This window comes from Aulonocara sp. 'chitande type north' Nkhata Bay, linkage group LG5 (genome assembly GCF_057382095.1).
Source record: "Aulonocara sp. 'chitande type north' Nkhata Bay isolate Kocher_YH1m ecotype deep benthic linkage group LG5, A_spYH_male_GT1.1, whole genome shotgun sequence".
In the NCBI taxonomy this organism is placed as follows: Eukaryota; Metazoa; Chordata; class Actinopteri; order Cichliformes; family Cichlidae; genus Aulonocara; species Aulonocara sp. 'chitande type north' Nkhata Bay.
Genome location: NC_141348.1, coordinates 37,083,173 through 37,105,236, shown reverse-complemented (window position 1 = coordinate 37,105,236; position 22,064 = coordinate 37,083,173). Strand labels below are relative to the sequence as shown.

Below are 22,064 nucleotides of genomic sequence, written 5' to 3'. Positions count from 1 at the left end.
ATCACTTTGCAGTTGTCACTGGAAATACATTATGACTGTTCATTCAATCTGGCATTGGAGATTCTGAGTCAACACTTTTCAAACATTACTGTTGAGAACATAAAAATCCCATCAGCACTGTATATTAATATGAAGATTTAAATTGCACCAGATTCAAATAAAACTAAGATGGATTCCAGCATATTCTCATTAATTACAATTACATTAGGAATGGTTATTACCATACTCCATGGTTCGAGGTTCAGACTTATAATGCCTATAATTTCATTTTATAGGCAAACTATCTAACTTAAAGGTTTTGACTGGCAGCTTCACGAGGTCTATAGTCATATGATCACTGTACTATGGTCTTTATTGGTCAATAAACATTAACATGAGACATTTTATTTGGTAAAATAATCTCTAATTGAAATGAACAGATTGACTGTTCCAATAGACCGCTAAATGTATCAGCAGAAATTCTCACAGCATGCCTTTGGTATTTGGGAGGTCACACTGTGTCTGCTTTGGCATTATGGAAAGGTGGTTGCTCGTGGTGTTGGTGGTATGTTGGACTCTGTGTACTGAGCAGTGGTTAGCAGTCAGAGGTTAAACAAGCATGGCATATCAGCGCAGTTAGAATAGTTACTCTGACCTTTTTAAAGTAAATGACTCAACTGCAAGAAAACTCTGATGACATCAGGAATATCACCACTGAGCTGACAATGGAAGGAAATGCGGTAAGGACTTTTACATAATCTAGTAGACATTTACACAATTTCCTTAGGGATTAATACAGTATTCTGATTGTGAGACTGTGTTAATATAAGATCATTGCTGCATTATTTTACTCTATTCAGTAACTATACACTGCTAAATGAACAGGTTAGATCTAGTACAGTAACTATTCTGATTGTCAACATGGACTTCTTTCATAGTAGCTTTACAACACTAGATAAAATGCAAATCGATGTCTTTTTATTTAGATCTACATGAATAAGTATGTAAAGGAAATGGATATGTGGGAATGAAATAAAATGCACACTTGGATCATAGGTGCTTGATGTAGAACTGTGACGTGCATGTTGTCATGGGCTCATAAATTGGAGCCATGTGGTGCTTGAAACCCATGCAATGCTTTGTATCAGTGAAAAATAGAAAAAGTTCTCAATAAAACAAGAATAAGTGAGAAGGCAGAACACTGAGTACACATCAGTTTGTTGATTTATTGCGGTTACAATTTGACAGATGTTTTTATACTGAAGATTGCCACTTCACTCATTTTAATATATTATTACCAGTGACAGGGTAACAATTGTAGATATTGCACTTCAGACACATCAAATGAGTTTGCATTAAAGCTCTTTTTTTTTCTTCCCACACTTTGTATTGAAAGTATACTATTTCTGTTATATAGCAAACCAAAAAATTCATTTTATTTCTGTATTTTCCACAGGATCTCAGTAAGAAGAAAAGCTCCACAAAGGTTTGTTGCCAATTAATCTGTTCAGGAAAAAAAGCAAAACAATTATAAGAATAAACCCTTCATCACAAACTACAAAAATATAATAATAATCTTAAATAAAGCTTACCTCTGACAAAAATTTTAGCGGAACACTCTGCCTTGCCAAAAGAGTTAACTGCGACTACCTTATATTCCCCACTGTCCTTTGGCCGAACTCGGAGAATATACAGGGAGCAGACACCAAAAGAGTTGGTGATGTAGTAATTATTGTCTGAGTTGATGCAGATGTCATTCAGGTACCAGGATACAGTTGGGGCGGGATATCCTCTAACGGCACATGTCATAAAGAGTTGGTAACCTTTAGGTGGTGTGTGGACTTTCAGAGGGACCAAGATAGATGGAGGTCTCTCAAAGGAGACCTCTGTGGAAATAATTCCATTTGAAGTTACTGGAACTTAAACAGAAGGAGCATTCAAAGTTAGTATTTAAAGTCAGATTTTAATAATGTCAATAAAGGTCCAAGAATATTTGCAAAATTCCTTCGTACTAATCACATTTCAAATAGCAGCATTATAACAGTTTTACATATCCAGTGCAACCCTGAACTTTTCTTGATATGTGGTAGAGCTCAATGTGAGAATACATATCCTGTCAGCTCCCTAATGCAGTCTGTGCCTGTTTGTCTGGGAAATGTCAGAGTGAGCGAATGTAAGAATAATAATAATCATCTGGAGAATCATCTGGAGACAACTTCTTCAGTGACGCTGAAGAAGTTGTCATAGTATGGCGTTCCACACATGATGCAGCTAAACAAAGCCTTTATATTGTGTGCTAAATTTGAGAAAGGACAACATCATAACTGTGATGACTCTGCCCAGTCTGCCTGATGTGTGCTTTTGAGGTTGGCAGGGAATGAGGTAAGGTAGTTTCTGAGCAGGAGCGCAACTGTTGGCTAATTGTTTTAAAGTGCATGGTAGGTATTGTTCTCTCTTGTCCCACCAGGTGAACATATGTTTTGCTTAAGTTTTATTTTGTTTTCTTTTTAAAGATGCAGGACTTTTTTTTTAAGTTTAGAAAAATTTATTTAATTAAATTAAACTCCTTTATCTATTAGGCTCAGGAAGCATAAGTATACATTGGCATATTTAATAAAATGTATCCCATTCTTTTAAGAAAACTGACAAAACACATCACACAAACAAATCAGAATAATGCAATCATTAACAAAGACATAGCAATAAAGAGAATGATGAGATGATTTCTGTTTTAAAAATGTATATACTGTACTTTTAGTTCTTAATACAGTGTATTGTCCACTTTTAACTTGCAGTCTTCAATCAATCAGAATCAGAATACTTTATTGATCCCTGGGGGAAATTATTTTTTGTTACAGTGCTCCATTTTAAACCAACATTAAGACAAGACAGACAATACGCTAACTAAGAATAGTACAATATATACATATATATACATACATACATAAGTCACTTATAAATAAATAGTTGGAAAAGAAACATGTGTAGTTGTAGCAGCAAACAGTGTGTTAAGTGGATGATATAATATAATACCCAGGCCAACATATAATATAATATGTTGGCCTGGGTTAGCCAGGCAGGTTTTAAATACACGAGGAAAACCTCAGAATCATTCTAACAGTTTGATTGTTCTTGATTGTTCAAATTATGGTACCTCTTACATTATTATTATTAATGTAGGGTGTGTCTTCAGTGATGACAATAGATTTTAAATGACACAAAATGTATTTCATGAAAATGTTTGTTTTCTGACAAATTAGCTGTTATGGTCACTGGAAAGCACCTAAATTATCAAACTAATGCACCCTATAGTTTAGTTCACCGTTATGGCATAATTAAAAATAACTAACCCACCTTTATTGATGTTGGTGCCCCATGTAGGTGACGGAGATGGATCGGACAGTCCCATATCATTCTTGGCATAGATTCGAAAATGATACTCTGTCCCAGGAAGGATGTTGCTAGCTGTGTATGTGTTAGTGAATAGACGGTCTGCTATAGTTTTCCAAACTCTGTTGAGGGAGTCATGTTGAGAAACCATGTAGTACAGGCGGTCATCAAGCTCCTGGTCTGGTGAGGGAGCCCATGATATCACTAGCTTTCCATGTACTGTTTGCTCTAGTTCCACAGGCCCTGGAACCTTGGGTTCATCTAGCAAAAAACAGAATAAGTTACAGAAAGTGGGATAATTATTTTGCTAATACTCTGGTTCAGTTCGGCAAATTGAATAACAATATAGTCTATTATATATTTCACAAAGTTCAGAAACTAGTAGCGATACAACCTGTTTTACATTAATCATAGGCTGATATCTATGTCCTTACCTGTGACTCTAAGGTCAATGTCAAATGAAGCCTCACCCACAGAGTTTTTGGCTTTAATAGTGTAGATGGCTGAATCCGAGCGCTTTGAATTGGGAATAACAAGCTGAGATGTTCCCTCTGTATTTATGATATTAATCCACGCAGATATTTTCTCGTCATCCTTCAGCCAAGTGATCTGAGGTGGAGGTTCAGCCTGAAGATATCAATATCAGATAAATTACCTTAAATGTGAGGCAAATCCTCCCTTGTCATGCTGTGGTGAACTTACAACTCAAAAAATATGACAAGGGAAGTAAATGCAGAAAATACTGGCATGACAGATTTAAGAGTTATTAAGGGATGAAAAAATACTTGGAAACCTGATTTTGGGTTCATTCATACCTCAAAGCAAATTTTGATACGAGCAGAATTTCCTGCTCTGACAACAATGAAGTCCTCTGGATCCTTAAAACAAGGTCTCACTGGATATAAAACACATAAAACATTCAAATTAATGCAGGAAAAAAAATCACTGCTCTGGATAACTAAGGTAATCATTTATATTCACACTGAAGCATGTCAAGACTTACTGTTGGGATTCTTTGCACACACCATCGCAGATGGAGGGCTTGGATCTCCAGGTCCTGACTCATTGATTGCTGTAACCCTGAACTCGTACTCTGAACCCTCAGTGATATCTTTGACTGCGTACTTTATGTCTGGAAAAATATGATTAATGTCAAGATAAAAGAGTCAATTTTCTTTAATGAAAGGTGCTAATTGTTCTTTAGGAGTAGAAATTATTTTTGTTTTACAAACCTTCAATAGGTTCATTAACTGCATTTAGGGGAATCCACTGATTTGTGTCCTTCTTCTGTTTCTCTACTTGGTACCCAATGATCGGCACTCCTTTATCATCCTCTGGAGGGGTCCAGGTCAAGTTGATACAGGTTTTTGAGGCACTTACCACTTTAGGAGCACCAGGAGGGCCGGCGAGTACTATAAAATAGTGAGAAGTCTAATTAATTAAATACTCTCATCATTAATAATTAGGACATACTTAAATTAATCAAAGACATTTGCAAGCAGTTTCTCTTAAAGAGAGCATAAATTCCAGCAATGATAAAATGTTAGACTGCTATAGTAGCTGCAGTGATAAAGTATTTAACGCAATCACAAAAGCTACATGAAAGCATTTTCATTTGGATTTGCCGAGAAACACTAAACACGACTTCATTTTTCTACACTCACTCATTATGCCAGCCATTATGCTTTCAGCTGTCTCCAGGGCATCACTAATACCCTCAGGGTTTTCTGCATAGATGCGATAGTTGTATTTCTTTCCATGTGTCACATTCCTGTCCCTGAAGGAGGTCTTGTCCGCTGAGACATCTCCAAGTTTTGTCCACAGACTCTGTCCTGTCTGCTGCCGTTCTATAATGTAGTTGGTTACAGCAGAGCCGCCGTCGTCTTTGGGAGGGTTCCATTTAATCTCAATTATTGATGAGGTAGTTTCAACAGTCTTCACTGGACCCTCTGGTGGACCGGGTCGATCTAGGTATCATGTTAAATTTTAAACATAAGTATGGGAGTTAACAAATATTAGAAAGTTTATTGATTTAACCTTTAGAAAATCTCATTTTCACATATATTTATCTTTGTTTCCATACCAAGCACAATAAGCTTAGATGTGGCCTCTATGGCTCCAAATGGGTTTTTCAGCTGGATCTTTATTTCCCCTGTGTCTATCCGCAGGCAGTCTCTGAACAACAGGCGGCTGTGATTGCGCTCCCTCACAATCTTAACTCCTCCTCCATCTTTCAGCTCAGTGCCATCCTTGAACCAGTTGACCTCCAAAGACTCCTGAGGAGGAAAGGGCATCTTGAAAGCAGCATTTTGTCCCACTCTTACTATCACAGGTTTAGAGAACTTGTGAAGGTCATCTGGATCAAACTCAGGTACATCTATGAAACACAAAGCACAAGTCCATTTTAAAGATCTGTGACTGTTTTGCCATTTAATAGAAATGTAACAGCGAGAGAAAGTATATTATACCTCCAACTGTAACCTTCCCTTGTGTGCTGTGTTCCCCTGATGTAAACTGATAAATTCCAGAGCTGTCATCACTGCAGCTTTTAATTCTTAGCTCATGAGAATTTCCATCTTTGGTTATGGTGATCCCAGCACCTGAGTTTAACTAAAAAGGAAATTAAAAAAGCAAAGGGAAAGTACCTGATATGGCAATTTTGTTAACACAATTTGTTATATAAAATTAGTTAATGATAGAAACATACTGTAGGTAGAGTTTTCTTGTTTTTCATAATACTGACTTATTCCAAATGCTATCTAAAATTGAAAAATATAGATTTAATAATACTTATTCATTGGCTTTACCTGCTTTCCATCTTTGAACCAGGTGCCATCACTGTCAATGTTCATCTTCACTTGCAATTCAACTGATTTTCCTCGAAGGGCATAAATATTAGAAAGTCCAGAGGTAATTCTAGGCTCTAGGAAACAAAAATGCATTTAGAATCCTCTTGACATTCTTTGTGATGAAGCTTTGTCTTTAAAACTGCATGCATATTGAATAAAAACAGAAAACATACAATATTTAAACGTTTCGTTTTTATTAATTTCAGTAAATAGCTGTTCAAATAAAGGTGAGAACTTTCTAGATGTTTTGGAAGGTTTTTCTGTAATTCTTCAATAGTTTAACAAGTTTGTGAAACAAACAAGTGGCCACATCTGGGGATGGCTGCAGTTACTGGCTCTAAAGACAAGAAAGTCCCTATAGACTCCCAACTTAAAATCCACTTTAGGTCTGAGTCTGTATAAGTCTGTATAACACAGACTGAAAATCACCAGTGAACCCCTGGTAACCACCAGTTGTTAGGGAAAATGTGTATTCCCTGACCAGCTTGTGAATAGTTGCTGCTAGATGAAATCACTCACAAAAGGGCTGCTGTACCAGATACCTTTTTGGAAATACTTTGGTTGCTAAAAGATTCCTACGGTTTCCTATTGTTTATAGTAACTGTCTGCAAACACTAATGCTAAATAATCAGCAAGCGGTACTGAAAAACTTGAAAAAGTGCAACAGAAACTATAAGAAATATATGACCAGTGTACTTGTCAACAAGGGTTCCTCCACCAAGTTCTAAGTTGTTTTTTGTTTTATCAAATACTTATTTCACTCAATGAGTTCCAGACCGAGGGCGATTGGAGGCCATTTTTCTTCCATTTCCTAATAATTGCACCAACAGTTGTCACATTCTTACCAAGCTTCTTATTGATGGTCTCATGGCACATTCTAGCCTTTAGCAGGTTTTATTGATTCACTGATTGAGTTGTAAGGGACCAAATATTATTTCGCTCAATGACATGAAAATCAGTTTATAACTTTTATGTCATTCCTTTTGGTTTTTTGGTTTTTTTGTGTGGTTTTTTTTTTCCCCCTCTGGATTTTTGGTTGATATTCCGTCTAATTAAAATCTATCTGCATTAAAAAAGTAAGCAGGGTTTCGAATAAAACATACATTGATGTTAATGTGTTATTTTTTACACTTCTGTTAAAGTCATGTAAGCTACTATATAGATATTTTATTAGTCTTTCTATATTGTTAGTACTGTAGTGCTTTTTCAGTTTTAAATATCTGGCATGCCTGCATATGCAAGTGGTTGATTTAGCATTTCACTACCACTGGTTTCTTCAGGTGAGTGGCCTGATGGCAATAACAACAATAAGTGATTTAAACTTGTCTGTGGCAGCTTCTCGTTTTGATGTTTCACCTATGTGCGATCAGAGACAGTATGACAATGCTATTATTATTATTCTGTGTTTGTTGATAATTTCAATGACTTGCAACTCAGTTTCAGTACTTTTATTTTGTCATAATAAAAATAATGATTTTACAACATCAAAAAAAGGTAAAGTCAGCTAAAATCTATCCTTGAAGAGGTAGTTACATAATGAACTGATTACATTATGAAGTTCAGCCAAAATATTACTGTGACCTCACTAGCAGTTTTATATTTATATTTTGGCAAATGTTTACATAAATAATACTTTTAAATAGTTAGACGTAAGAAGGACTTTAGGTCTCAAAGTAATTTTAGGATCTTACCAGTGGTTGTTGCCTCCACAACTGGTGGATGTGAACCTGTCATTGTTGGTTCATTTACCACTCCTCATCAACCATAAAAAAAACAAGTCAGAGGTTGATAGATTAACACATTATAATTACCCACATAATAACAAAAGTTGACTAACCACATAAACAACATAATATTCATATGAAAAGGTGCATCACACTTATCTAAAATGACATTTTCTCTCTTGGTTAATGTGGTTAATGTTCATTTAAAACCACTTCTGGGCATTCTTACTTGGTTTGGAAGCTGCAGATCCAGCCACAACTGGAGTGTCAGTGGGTGCAGCAGGTGGAGGTGCAGCCTCTTCAGAAGCTTTCATTTGCTCTTTTCTTTCCTCTTTCTCCTTTTCTAGTTTTGCTTGTTGCTCTTTGGCAATTTTCTGTAAATCCTGCCCAGATCCCCCTGCCCTTGTTGTTTTCCTTGCTGTCTTTTTACCCTTTTGTGCATCTTTATCAGCTGAATTGGGAAAGACAATTAGATTTGTGACAGTGTGCACTTAAAAAAATGTATTTTATGTCATGAACTCAATAATAGATTAAATTAATCTAATCTTTCAAAAAATATTGTCAGTTAATTATATCATATATTATAAAATAGCCTTTTGGTGGGAGATGATATACCTTCAATGACAAGCCAAGCACTGCAAGATTTTATCCCTGCACAGGCACAATAAATTCCTTTATCTGCCACCATGCAGTCTTTAACCAGCAGCCTGTGAATGAGCTTGTCTTCTGAAACCTCAATGTCATATTTATCTCCCTGTTCCAGTGGCATATTTTTGCCAAACCACAAAATCTTGGCAAAGGGGTTTGACAAGACACACTCAAATATGGCATCTTCTCTCTCTTTTGCCTTTACTTCCTGAATCTTCACCACGAAATCCACCATGGGGACTAAAAAATAAGACATTTGTTTATTATACTACATTATACATGAATTTATTTCAACATCCTTCATTTTGTTGTGTCATGTGCAATTGTAAAAATGCTTACTTTTAAAATCAGTGGAAAACATATTGACATCCTCGACATCCAACTGGTACAGCCCGGCATCCTCTGGCATTAGGTCTCTCATGCTGAAAATGTACTTTTTTCCAATTTTGTTAAGGCTGTGCTTGAGCTTATCACCCAGTTCTTTTGTGTAAGGGATCATTTTACCATCCTGTGGAGTGTGTGTATATACATAGATTGTTATTTTCATATGTTTTTGTACTTGCATAGCACAATGTAGCTGCAAGACAATAACAAAACAAAAAAGTCTTATTTGATTAAATATTGATAACATTATAACAGGATTTCATCAAAAAAAAAGTAAAAACTCATTAACAAAGCTGCATAAAAAAAACCCCCAAAAAAACCAAAAACAAAAACAAAGCTGCATATCTAATGTTTAAACATAAAAAATTAATTCAAAGGTTGTTATCTGGTATATATCATCTAATTATCTTGATGTATCTTTGCAAGCACTGGTCATATTATGGCTGTGGTATTTTGGGGTGGTCCTAGATAATGACTCTATTCATTGTTTTCTACTATTATGGTTTAGTAGCGTTACGACTTCATTCTATAACTTACCTTGTACAGGAATATAGAGCTGCTTTGTTCAATGAGGTCCATGTCTATCTCAAAGGATGCAGTGCCATCTGCATTGACCTGAATAGGTCTCAGATTAGAGAGGCTTTTGACGAACTGGGACAAAAACAGAGGAAGTAATAAAAGGAAAGCAAACAGACATTTTTTTTGCAACTAAATAGCTTTATTTATTTTTTCAAGAATAAACTTATAAACAAATTTAAGCTTGTATAGTCAACATCAAGCCTCATAAAGGAAGTAAAAAAAAAATCATGAACCGAATCACTGACCTGTGCTTGTTCTTCCTCCCTTTCTTTCTTCATTTCGTTTAATTTCTTGAGCATCCAACGATAGTCAGTTACCCCAAACTCTGCACAGATTCTCTCATAATCTTTCTTGTCAGCGCTAAGTAAAAGCTCCCAAAATTTTGGATCCATTTCTCCCTCTTTTTTCTCAGGTTTCTCAGATTTGGGATGAACCTTGCTGGAAATGGATATAGTAAACAATTTGTAAATCTATATATGACGCATGGTGATCAGTAGACTACCTCAATCCTACCTTTTCCTTTTTAGAACAGTCTTAAAATCCCCTTCTATTGCATCAGCTGCTTGCTTTTGGGCTTTGTTTTTTTTAAAACCCACTAGAAAGTAAAAAAAGGATAATACATTATCAACTATGTAGGAAAAAGTGAAATGACAGAAATAGCCTTAAGCGGAGAAGTAACAAAGTATCAAATTTGGCAGAATCTGCATGCAGACTCAAATACGTGCAGATTTAATAACTCTATGATTGCTTTCATCACACTATCTCCATATCTATACCTTCATAACCTTACCTTCAATCACATTTAAAACAACTGTGACCATGGCTTGTCCATATTCATTTGTGGCGAAGCATTTGTAGGTATCTGCTTGATCTGGGGCAACATTTGGCATCTGGACAGTAAAAGATATACTGAGTGTAATGGACCTAGATAATTAACAACCATCCATCCATTCGCTTCCGCTTATCCTTTTCAGGGTCGCGGGGGGCGCTGGAGCCTATCCCAGCTGTCATAGGGCGAAAGGCGGGGTACACCCTGGACAGGTCGCCAGTCTGTCACAGGGCCAACACACAGGGACAGACAACCATTCACACTCACATTCACACCTAGTGACAATTTGTATTATCCAATTAACCTATCCCCACAAGCTGCATGTCTTTGGACGGTGGGAGGAAGCCGGAGTACCCGGAGAGAACCCACGCAAACACGGTGAGAACATGCAAACTCCACACAGAAAGACCCCGGCCTGATGGTGGAATTGAACTCAGGACCTTCTTGCTGTGCGGCAACAGTGCTAACCACCGTGCCACCGTGCTGCCCCTTTACAATTTACAATTAACAACCAAATGTGTTAAATTTCATTTTGATCTAATTTATCACAATTCGTGGTGTGGAAGTCAATAATGTGGTTATTATTGAAATTTGTATAACTGTACTTTTTGTAACAAATATTATTTACCTTTGATGTAATCAAATATCTTTGTCTTCTAGATTGTCTTTACATTATCTGCTTCTCCTTTATGTGAACATGTTGCTTTAGTTTTACTGCATCACTTGCCTCAAATGTATGCTCATTGGAAGGGGAATCGTATTTACTCTGGTACCGGGAAGTATCAGACACATCTCCGTTATTTCTGCTCCATGTTACAGTTGGTGTTGGGTCTCCAATGACAATAGCTTTAAAGAAAGCAAATTTCCCTGTAAAAAAAGAAAAGAAAAAGACAGGTCACTCCCTGGAGACAGTGAAGAGATCCAAATATATACGGTGACATTTAGTATGGATATTAAATTGAAATGGGTGAACAGTACCTGTTAATGCATTCACATTACAGAGGCAAAAAGATCATTTGTGTTATGCAGAGTAGATTTGGTAACATTGTCACTTCTGCAGATGTTTAGTCACGGTTTTGCAATTCTACTGACACAGGCTTCTTGCTTTTGAAAGGCAGAGACTTTTTCTTTGGGCAAATTGAATTGATCTAATCCATTTAGCAGAATCACATATTTCCTTGGGATGTTTTTCCCCTGAATATTAATGTTTAAAATTATTATTTTTTTTGCTATGAAACATACCCTCTTGGATGGTCAAAGCAATTGGCTTGCGGGTGAAGTCTGGATGGCTCTTTCCCTCTGGCAGCGTCTCGATAAACTGTGTAATCATCACTCCTGGGACCTTAGATTTTTTCTTGATCCCAACTGTCAAGAATTGGAAAATGAAATGTCAGTGGCAATACATGTGACACTTGGAGCAAGGAAAAGGATGAAAATCATAGCCGTAATTGTATTCACTGTCAAAATCTGTTGTTTTGTAAGCAAGCCCCCTTAAACCATTGCTGAAAACACATTCTATTACTTGATATTTTAAAATGTTAATGTTACTCACCTTATCACCACTCTGAGTTATATACTAAATGTAGCGTTTGCGTTTCAGTCAGATTTACCTCTTTTACATCTTCTGTATGAATCCATATTTAAAATTCAGCCTGAGAACACATATTTAGTAATACATACATATTCACACAAATTACATGCGTATCAAGAAATTCATTGCATATGAGTTTTTGATGCCTTCATGAGCAGTAGGTAGATAAATGGCTAACATTTTTTTTCTGTTGCTTTCTTTACCTTCCTTACCACTGTAGTTCTCTGCAGCAGGAGCTCATAAGGCATATGTTAAGAAGAATGTACTGCATGGATCAGCATAGTAGTAACATTGGATTCGACTTAAAAGTTTAACTGACCCAAAAAACAAACAAGCAAGCAAACAAAATAAATAAATTGACCTGCAGAATATTTAATGAATAGTTATGCTATATAACTATTTAAAAAGTAGTAACAATATATAATCTGCACTGTAATGGTTACAGCACACATTTCCTATTCTATATTGCTACAGCTTATCAATGAACGTGTGCTTGCTTAAACCTGTAATATTGTCTGCCTGATGTATGGTATAGTCTTAGTAATAGGAGGAATGTAATAGACAATGTACATTCATGACTAGCAGATAAATTCAGAATTATGCAAATATACCTAATTTAATAATTTTCTCTCTAGAGTCATAGTACTTATTTAATTTGGTTAACACTTGCATGTTGCAGATTGATGTTAAAATTAGAATAATAAAGCAAAAATCATTCGTTTAAATTTGTACAGACAGTGTTTTGCTAGTCGAGTATTCTGTAGTGCTGTAGACAGTTATATGTAGTGCTCACCTTGGCCAGCGGCTGTCCCGTCTGTCGCTTTTGATTTTCTAATCATCTTGGGTCTTTTGATTCCTGAATGGATTCAGCAAGAATTGGGGAGAAAAGTTAATTTATTTAGGAAACATAACACAATATTTTCAGTGTACTAATTTATTAAAATAGCAGGAGCATTTTTTAGTTTTGTATTACTGGATTATTGAGTATTATTAAGTATTATTGAAAGAAATTGTTTAAAGATTCAGTTGAAACTGAGACTCAAAAGTTATCTGGCACCGAACAGCTTAAGAGAGGCGTTGCGAGATGTGACCAACCTTTCATTAAATCATGATGTGCAGGAAAATTTGGCCATGTTTGAAAATGTTCTTCTTTAGAAACCACAAAATTGTGAGTTTTTTGTTTTTTTTCTGGGGGACTGCACTGAAAAAAATATGTTGTTGGATTTACTTAATTCAATGGTGGACATTTGTTGCACACAGATGTTTTGCTTTGGCAGCAACTTAAACAATTGAGTTAAATTAACACAATTTATTCATGTTCAATAAACCTGTGCAATTTGTGTTGATAAAATGTGACTTAAACATGTTTTGATGAAGTAATTTGAGCTCTTGAAATATTTTAATCCTTCACAATTTTCTCACTTTATCCCAACACCATTCAATAACTTTTACCCAATACTACTTGGTCACTTAAATACTACATGTTATCTTCAAATTACATTTTGCTATTATATTCTAGTATCAAATACACAATTTTCAAATGGAGGCCTTATAACAGATTATATTGTTCTCTTCCAAGATGGTTGCTGGCATCCACCAGTAACCTTTCAAAACAAAATGTCTAATTTCACTGCATTGACAGTAGGTAAAGAATTAAACTGACATTACTCCACTACTGAATCTATATAAACCAACAGTTAAATAATGTCAGTTCTTCCGTGTTCTCTGGAATCAATCACAGCAAAGAAATTAGACTCTTTCTTTTGAAAAATGTTGGGAAAGAACAATACAAAACATTCTATTTAAGGCCTCTAACGTCAAGATTCAGTTAAACAACAATTATAACTAAACAATTTGAGGTAATGTTAGTTTCCATTAACATTAAATTAGGTTACTGAATTGGCAAACACCTTCCTATTAACATTACCCATTTTACCCCAATAACTAAAGAAATTAGCACTTGCAGGTCAAAACCTTTATTCAAGAGATGCAAAAATAACATTGATACAGTGACTGTCAAAAATTACGGCACTGATCATACTGTGACATCTTGGTTCAAAACAGCACACTTAGAAATATTCAACGTTCCTTACTTCAACTGAATGAAACTGAAAATACCATTTCACACGGCCCATATGGGATATTTAGACTGCATAACTGTTCATGCTACATCTCTTCACTAGTAAAAGAAAGAAAAAATACAAAGAGAAATTTAAAAATGCTGCCAAACAGACAGAGAACTTGTACAGAGCAAAAGGAAAAACAAACAACAACAACAACAAAAAAACGGCTCGTCCTCATGGCAGTTGCAGTGTATATAAAAATGAACCCTGCGATCTGTTCCTGGAATTGAGCTTCAAAAATGCAGCAGAACAAGTGTGAGATTTAAATGTCTTCTCACCTAGAGCTGGTCACCTCACATGCATAACAGTGAGCTTCGTTGCAGGAGCAGTTTTGTCTTAGTTGTGAGCTTTTCTTGAGAGCTGAGTTGCTTCCAACTCCATTACCACCCTTTGAATCACCTCAAAAGTGTAGCAGAGTTGTGATGGGTAACTCATATTGAAGGAATAAAAAAGGTCCAAACAGCATGGCTACTGCAAAGGTCACGTTATCCAGATCTTGAAGAACTACTATACCCTCGATGATGATGCCAACGTCAGAAAAGTCATTGCCTGGTGCATCCTCTGGAGACAGATGTTCATTGTGGTTTTCTCAATCTGTGCAGTGGCCTCAGTCAAGTCCTGGTTAAACACAAAACATTTCTTTAAGATTCCTTTTTAAACTCATCTCTTTTGAATCTACCAGTTCTAATGTTAGAGTAATTTAAACCAATGCAAGCAACATAGTAAATAGCTATAGCCAAAGAGTGGCCTGCCATGCTGCCATTCATGGTCTAACAGAGTTTCTAAGAGAGGGTGAAAAACATAATTTCAAATGCTTTACATTAGTTTTTCTTAGAAAGACACCGGCCCATCAGAAATCCAGGTTTTGTCACTCAGAAGATGTTAGAATTTAGACTTTCAGCCCCACAATTTGGTTAGCTGTTGGTCTTTTTTTTTTTTCAAACAAAAGCTAATGTAAATATTGGTGGGATTTTCCTTTGTTCACTAGAATGACAAATTTAAAGTTTTTTCACACTGATGTGACCCCTAATACAGGGGTGGGGCCTCAAGGGCCGGCGGCTGAGTTCACTACCAGGCCTCATGTGAACTTCAAATTATTAAAGAGGACTACTGGTCCTAACTGGTCCAATGAGGATCAAGTGGATAACTAAATGCATTTTTAAATGTTGCAAAGCCACAATCTACTCATAAAACACTCACCATGAACTCCTGCACCAAGATGTTGCAATTGTCTTTCACACAGATGCGGAGCACTTTGATGAGACTCCCTTTGAGCATTAATGTCATCCTAAAGTATTATAACAAAGAAAACAGAGATTTGTGAACTTTTCAGTAGCACAGAAGAAAATGATCCCAGTCCAAAACTTAAACCAGTCAACATGCAACACCAGCATCTACAAAGCAATATCAAAAGTTCCTGTTTGACATCAACTTTATGGATATATAGTTTCCAGAACATTTATTTTTTTAAAAAGATCAATTTTTCTCAGTGGGCCAGTAAATGCATGACGAAAATTATGGCATCCTTTCGGTGGAATCAGTACTCACAGGTAATAGTTGACTGTTTCAATGGATGCAGCATAAAAATCTTTTACTGACCTAATGCAATACATATACACTTTGTAGTTAAAGAATTTTAAAGTTCTTACTGTCATCATGGCAGCTACATCCTTTAGCTTTGTGCCCTGTTCCCCCGATCACTTTGCAAACACTTTCAGCAGACTGTCAGAGAGAAACTCAGCTCCGTCAGAAACCTTGACTGTAAAGGCATGGTTGGGATGCACTGGAATGCTGCATTTCATCTGAAATGACATAAAATTATTTTGAAATAACAGCAGGCACTGTGCTTGGTTAATAATCAGTAATGTTTTGTTGAATAAAAACTGTGTTTCCAGATCTTATGGGATTAAAAAAATCCAAAGATGTTTATTTCTGATTTGCAACCCAAGAACCCACAAGTTACAACCTCATTTTAGTTCAAGTGTGCATTAATGTGAGTCCAGTAATCACCTTTCTGACAATACATACAGGTATAAGTTAAACCTATGGCAGATTTTGGATTTCTCAGTTGTATTAATAGGGTGGTCTATTTGAGTATGCATGCACCTAATAATTATAAAAAACCTATTATAATTAAGTTACAGAAACCTTAAGCGAAAATAGAATATACTTTCTTACCATAACACCTTGAACCCACAATCCATCAGCTGACTCCTGGTGAAATGCAGAATAGATGTGGTCTCTCAATGTGCATCAACAAAAACAAAAACAAAAACAAAAGGACAGCAGGTGAGGGCAGGAGGGGTAGGGATGTAAGCTAGCATAATGCCGCTGATGATATTAGCTAAAGCTGTTCAATGTCCAAAATCTCACTAACACCACGGTGCAGTAAATACACAATGTAACTGAAGAGTCAGTTGACAAATCTATTCACACAGAAAACCAAATTATGTTATGAGTGCCTCGTAATTAGGTTTAATGTGATATTACGGCTCTTGTGCCAAAGACAAATTCAAATGAAAAAGCGCCAATTCTTTGATAACAGATAAAACAGCAAATAAGCTAACGGCTCTTTTTTAGCATGTTACATGGCGGCACTTTAGACGTTTAACTACATTTGGCTGAAATATGGTAAATATTAATTCAAAAAATCAAGACATACCAAAAAACGTAGAGTTGGCTGCTCGACTTGACTGAGATGGATGCATTTTTTTAAACCACGATCCAAAGCCCGCGAGATGAAATCACGCGTGGTTTCACGAGATTTAACGTTGCTATCTTATTGACTTACTTCACCTGAACATGATATGAACAATTTAATACACCCTTTCTGCATATCATGTAGTTTTTACACTATATAGTTACATTTATCTTTAAAACATGAGGCAATTGTGTTAAATACATGCAAGATGCTTACATAAATCCAAGAGATGGCCAGTCCCTTTTTTTCAGTGTGATTAGTTGAGGACAAATTCAAAACAAAGAAGGGTTAAAAATGTAGAACCTGTTATGAGAGTTCTTAAGGGAAATACTGTGACTGGTGACAAATTCAGACTGACTACACGGCAAAAGACACAGAACATGGACATCTGTTTTTGCATGTCGTCTAACTCTTGCCCTATGCCAAGAGTAATTAAAGTAAGGAAATCAACTTTTTAAGAATAGCTGAGGGGAAAAGCCCATATTTCTTACCTCACTTTATGATATTATTGTGCAAACTATTATTAATTTGTAGTTTTCTTCTTGTGTCGTTAAGATACAGCAAGCTGACGTGTTGTTTAAATGATTACATGCTTAGCAAATTCACATTTTTATGATCTTAAAGATCCATTCACAGCAAGGATCTCTACATGGCTTTCATTACCCACATGATTGCTATACTTAGAATGACAAATGTCACTTGACTAAAATAGACTGAACATTAATTTTAATGGATTCAGTGTTGCTGGGGCTTAAGCGGATTTGCAGAAATGTTAATATTTCGTTAGAACATTAATGCATAATTGCAGGAATTAGATATTTTTATCAGTGCTGGTTTTAAGAAAGATGAGATTGTATGAAATGATACGAAAACTAACAAATTCTGTCAATAAATCCTTTTATAACCATCACTCTGGTTGAAATAAATGATAAGCTGATGTATTTATTTATTACTTTTATGGGGTTTTTTTTCTTTTTTTTTTCTTTTTTTTTTGTTTCCATATGTTGAGAAACATCAGCTTGATAGATTTTATAATGACAGGAAGAGATCTGGGATTATATACTGTTTAGTATTGTATGCTGAGATTGTCAAAGCTGTCAGTCAAAACAAAGTCTGACAGGGAAAAGAAAATAAGAGAAAAAAGGAAAAGAAAAACTGTACATGACTATAGGTTTAAACATGAAAACATTGCTTGGATCTCAAATTTTATATACTGTAAAAAATATCATTTGACAGAGAAATGCTAATGTTCCCAAATGTTAAATGTTCCCTCTTACACTTTAGCAGTTTCATCATCACACCTACATATACTGTAGTTTTTAGTTTGGTGGAGAGGGAATTTTTACAGAATTTGTAAATTCCTGTTGCTAGTGTTATGAAATGAGTTGCTTTGAGTGGATGTGAGTCACAGTCGATGAAAATTTGTTTCCCAAAACTCAGTGTTTCCAGAGCACTTTAGTTCGACCCATTTCCTGTGTCCCAGGACCAGTTAAAAGTTCTGTGGGCTGCGTTGAACTTTATGTCCGAATGAAATAACCTGTTTGATGTGTCAGTGCACAATGCAGTACACAGTACAGAGCTAATGTTCTGAATCATTGATCTAACAGCAGGGAAGGGTGTAAGACGTCTGCAGCTGTTATGTCAAAATCCACCAAACTGTGTAAAGCTCTTTCACATATGTGTGAACAAGAAAAACTGTTTCTGAATGCCTGAGTAACTTGACTAATCATCATAATTTTTCAGTCTGTATAGCTCTACATTGTTGCTGATTAATTAGATACACTGACTTTATATTTCAGATGCGTGCGACATCTTTCATTCTCATGTATAGTATTTGCACAAACCTAGCACATCCCGGTATACACGTGATATTCTAGGGTTTCAGCGCTTCATGGCTGTTGGAAGATGAGAAAACTGGACTGTCATATGATAGGTCACATGCCACATAAAGCTGTGAACATCCCATCTTGCACATCTTAATATGCTTGTAAATCACTTGACAGGATAATGTCAAACTGAGGTGAAACTTTTTCAGTCTAGCAAATTAAATCACTATAGATTACCACATTTTCTATCTATGGGCACCAAACGGATAACCTTCATAATCAGTCCTTTTTAATTTTTGGTGCATTTACTTATGATTATAGCGGCAACTAAATGGTGAAAAGCCTTTAACTATTTTAAAGTATTCAGTAAATATAACAGAAAATGGTTATTGCTAAGCACATTGTTGTATTCTTGTGTTCTTAGGATAAATGGGATGAGATTAAGCCCATAACTTCAGCTCCCATTGTGGTTGTTCTGCAAAGTTATTTTTTATGGTCAGAAAAGCCTTTGAGATTTAGATTTTTTTTATTTTTTTACTCTAGAAATTATTTTTTTGTGTACTTGGCTTCTAACACACTCCTTACACAACCAGTGCGTGAGTTGTTTTTATAGGATATAATATCGCCTTTGCTGATGTTAACTTGTCGATGTTAATGCCACCAGCTGCTTCTCTGACTGGAGATGAAATACAGTACGGGATAGTATACTCAGAGACTGACAGCATCATAAAGATGATTAAAAGGGAGACACCGTGAGGGGCATGTTCACAAAGCATGTGGCTATCTACGGAGATGACGCTGATGCCAGTAGCTTAGAGTGCCAGGTTTGCTTAAATTGAATTATTCCAGAATTTCACCATAAACTATTTTGTATTTTTATGCAGCTCATTTATCTATTTAAATCTTCATTTAAAACTTTTAGGGGCCATAAATTGACAAGCTGATGGATGAAAAATTAATAGAGCAGATTAGAGTAACTATTCATGAAGAAAAATTAAAGTTAGGAGTTTTAAAAAAATAACATGCTCTCAAAAGGATGGTTCTTGGTTTTAGGTATGGCTGTGATATTTTTTCTACGTGCACGGACATAGGGCAAAGTTATGAGTAGTAAGGATTTTTTGCCAACTGGCTACAATTATATACAAGATCTGGAAATCACATAAAGTTCATTTTATTTGAACTCACGTAAGCAGTTACGTTTGTATACTGATGTGCATTATTGTTGCATTTTCAAATTTTTTGAAAAACCTTTTGAAATGCATATTTAATGAAACATAGGAGCTGAGTAATTAGAAAACAACTTCACTGTACTTAAATAATGTGAATGATGGAAAATTAAACCACTTTCATGTGCACAACAAAGAACTTTTATTAAGTCAGCTCAGTTGTGTTTATAGGCAAATACTTTGCACAGTTTATCACATGGATTTACTGTTATCTTTAAGATTTAATATGGCCCAGAACTGAGTGTTAAAAACTAGAGCCATGTCTTAATACTTAACACCTTCATCTAAGACTGGTGATGTATATAAGATGAATGATGAACTCACCACAGTACTCCTGTGATCCTGTTCAGTGGTGCTGCTTCCCTGGCTGATATTCGAGTGTTGCCTTCCTGGTCTACAAGCTATTAAATCCTTACAGGAATGCCAATGACTCTGCGACAAGCTCCCACGTTGTCAGACACAGTGCCTGCCAAGACAGGGGATTGCTTTTTTTGTTTTTGGCATAAATCACAACCTCTAGATAGGAAGACGGAAAGCCAAGGCTGCCTGCAAGCCTTGTGCTGAGATGACCATAACTGGGACTTCTTGTTGACAAATACATAAGCTTCCTCAGGACATTTACTGTGAATGACACACCTAAAAATGAATCTTGTTATGATCACACATACCACTTTTACAAGACTTTACATTTTACATTCTCCCTGTTTCAGTTCCTTTATTCTGTCTCTTTCACACATTGTTACAGATCATTTAGAAATACTCAACAAAGCAAGTGTGTACACTAGTGTTAAAGTCTTCAGCCACCCCCATTACTTTATACTTTGCTTAAAAAATGGGAAATACAACTGTGACCACTACATCCTTCATACTTGCAGCTGACAGCCTTATACCCTCTAGTATTTATTCTTCAGTATTTGAATGGGCTTAATTAGCCACATGACTTGGTAGTAATGCTCTGAGAGGACTATAGGTGAGCTTTCTTCTGGGATGGATGAACTAAAAGGGCCAAATGATAACAAATATGCATGGAAAAACAATAATATATACCAAACTATATTCTTTATATACATTGCTGCACAGGAAAGGTGCAAGCCACTGACAGATTTATTTCCTCATCTTTTGCCCCGAGAGCCTTCTAGTGGGCCCTGTGCTCTCTGTCTGGCACCATGGAGCCCGACTGGCATTTGCTATAGAATACCAGAACTGGCAGGTCCACCTCATACTGTTTACAGACATAAAAGGGTGTGGAGAAGCTGTTGAGATGCCTGTAACATCATTCAGCATGACCTGTTTGAGAGTGTGTCAGTCATGGTCTGGGAAGTCATACTGTATCCTTTCAGGGATGCACAGACCTCTACAGATCTGGATTTTTGGGGTGTCTTTGATTTCAGACCCCCATAGATTGATCATTTTCAGTGCAGTAAATTATGTAGGATCTTTTCATTTCTAATACATTACCCATTCCATAATGGGGGGTGGGATTCCTGCGATGAAGGTGATTCCTTTTAATTGAGCAGTGTATTAACCTATAAGGACAGCTTTTCTGTTCTGCTGTCATTAAAATGTCTTCTTTTTCTTTTTTAATGAATCACCTTTGAAAGGGTGGGAAATCCTCTGAGGAATTAAAGTACTGCTCTTTCCAAAGCAACTTTTCTTGAGCACAGGACAGCAATCATTCCCACGAATTAAGACTGTATTATTTCCATTGTTTCTGTATTTACAGTAACAATGCAATTCTACATAGTTGAACTACACTGTTACCTCCAATTGATGTTATTTTATACATCCAAAAGAATGTTTAATAGGGTAATTTTGTATTGACCAAGAATTGTAAAACTACTTTTAACACATCACAGAAAATTCAAAAATTTATTTACTTTATTAGTATAAATATCTTTTCTGTTTAACGCACTTACCACCTTGGGGCTGTTTACTTACATGTTAGGAGTCATTCCGACTTATCTTCGTTGGCACTTTAGACCACTGCCCAGTTATTGTGGTACCATAATAACAGAGTTATGCTCAGTCTGAGCATGAACTTGTGTGTGCGTGTGCGTGCGTGTGTGTGTTCAAGATGTTTAATAAAAGTCGGATGTGTGACACAAGAACTATGAGGTTCTCAGACAGTGAAAGCTGATATGAGAGGCTTGATGGGCTTGGCGGCATTTATTGCAAAAGGTCACAAAAGTCAAAAGCTTCAAATTCTACCCTCCAA

At 36.0% G+C, this 22,064-nt stretch overlaps 1 protein-coding gene and 1 long non-coding RNA gene across 3 annotated transcripts; both read right to left on the bottom strand.

Annotated features, from left to right (window-relative positions):
- Positions 1–1,193: 1,193 nt before the first annotated feature.
- On the bottom strand, positions 1,194–20,233 carry igfn1.4 (immunoglobulin like and fibronectin type III domain containing 1, tandem duplicate 4). Its single transcript, XM_086293329.1, has 23 exons — positions 20,174–20,233; positions 12,767–12,829; positions 11,625–11,747; positions 11,110–11,249; positions 10,344–10,443; positions 10,067–10,148; positions 9,799–9,991; positions 9,512–9,625; positions 8,930–9,098; positions 8,558–8,830; positions 8,172–8,393; positions 7,910–7,972; positions 6,177–6,292; positions 5,838–5,979; positions 5,453–5,746; positions 5,034–5,336; positions 4,602–4,781; positions 4,373–4,501; positions 4,185–4,264; positions 3,804–3,996; positions 3,334–3,630; positions 1,572–1,898; positions 1,194–1,482 (listed from the first exon to the last, which is right to left on the bottom strand). The coding sequence occupies exons 2-23, from the start codon at positions 12,810–12,812 to the stop codon at positions 1,478–1,480; spliced, it is 3,591 nt and encodes a 1,196-aa protein (XP_086149455.1). The 5' UTR covers positions 12,813–12,829; positions 20,174–20,233; the 3' UTR covers positions 1,194–1,477.
- Positions 13,176–16,813, bottom strand: LOC147331194 (uncharacterized). Of its 2 annotated transcripts, XR_015129163.1 has the most exons (5): positions 16,759–16,813; positions 16,275–16,338; positions 15,746–15,898; positions 15,297–15,384; positions 13,176–14,714 (listed from the first exon to the last, which is right to left on the bottom strand). It is a non-coding gene; the product is annotated as an uncharacterized LOC147331194 (long non-coding RNA). The 2 variants fall into 2 exon arrangements; XR_015129162.1 differs by lacking the exon at positions 16,759–16,813 and having other exon boundaries at positions 16,275–16,751.
- Positions 20,234–22,064: the final 1,831 nt, after the last annotated feature.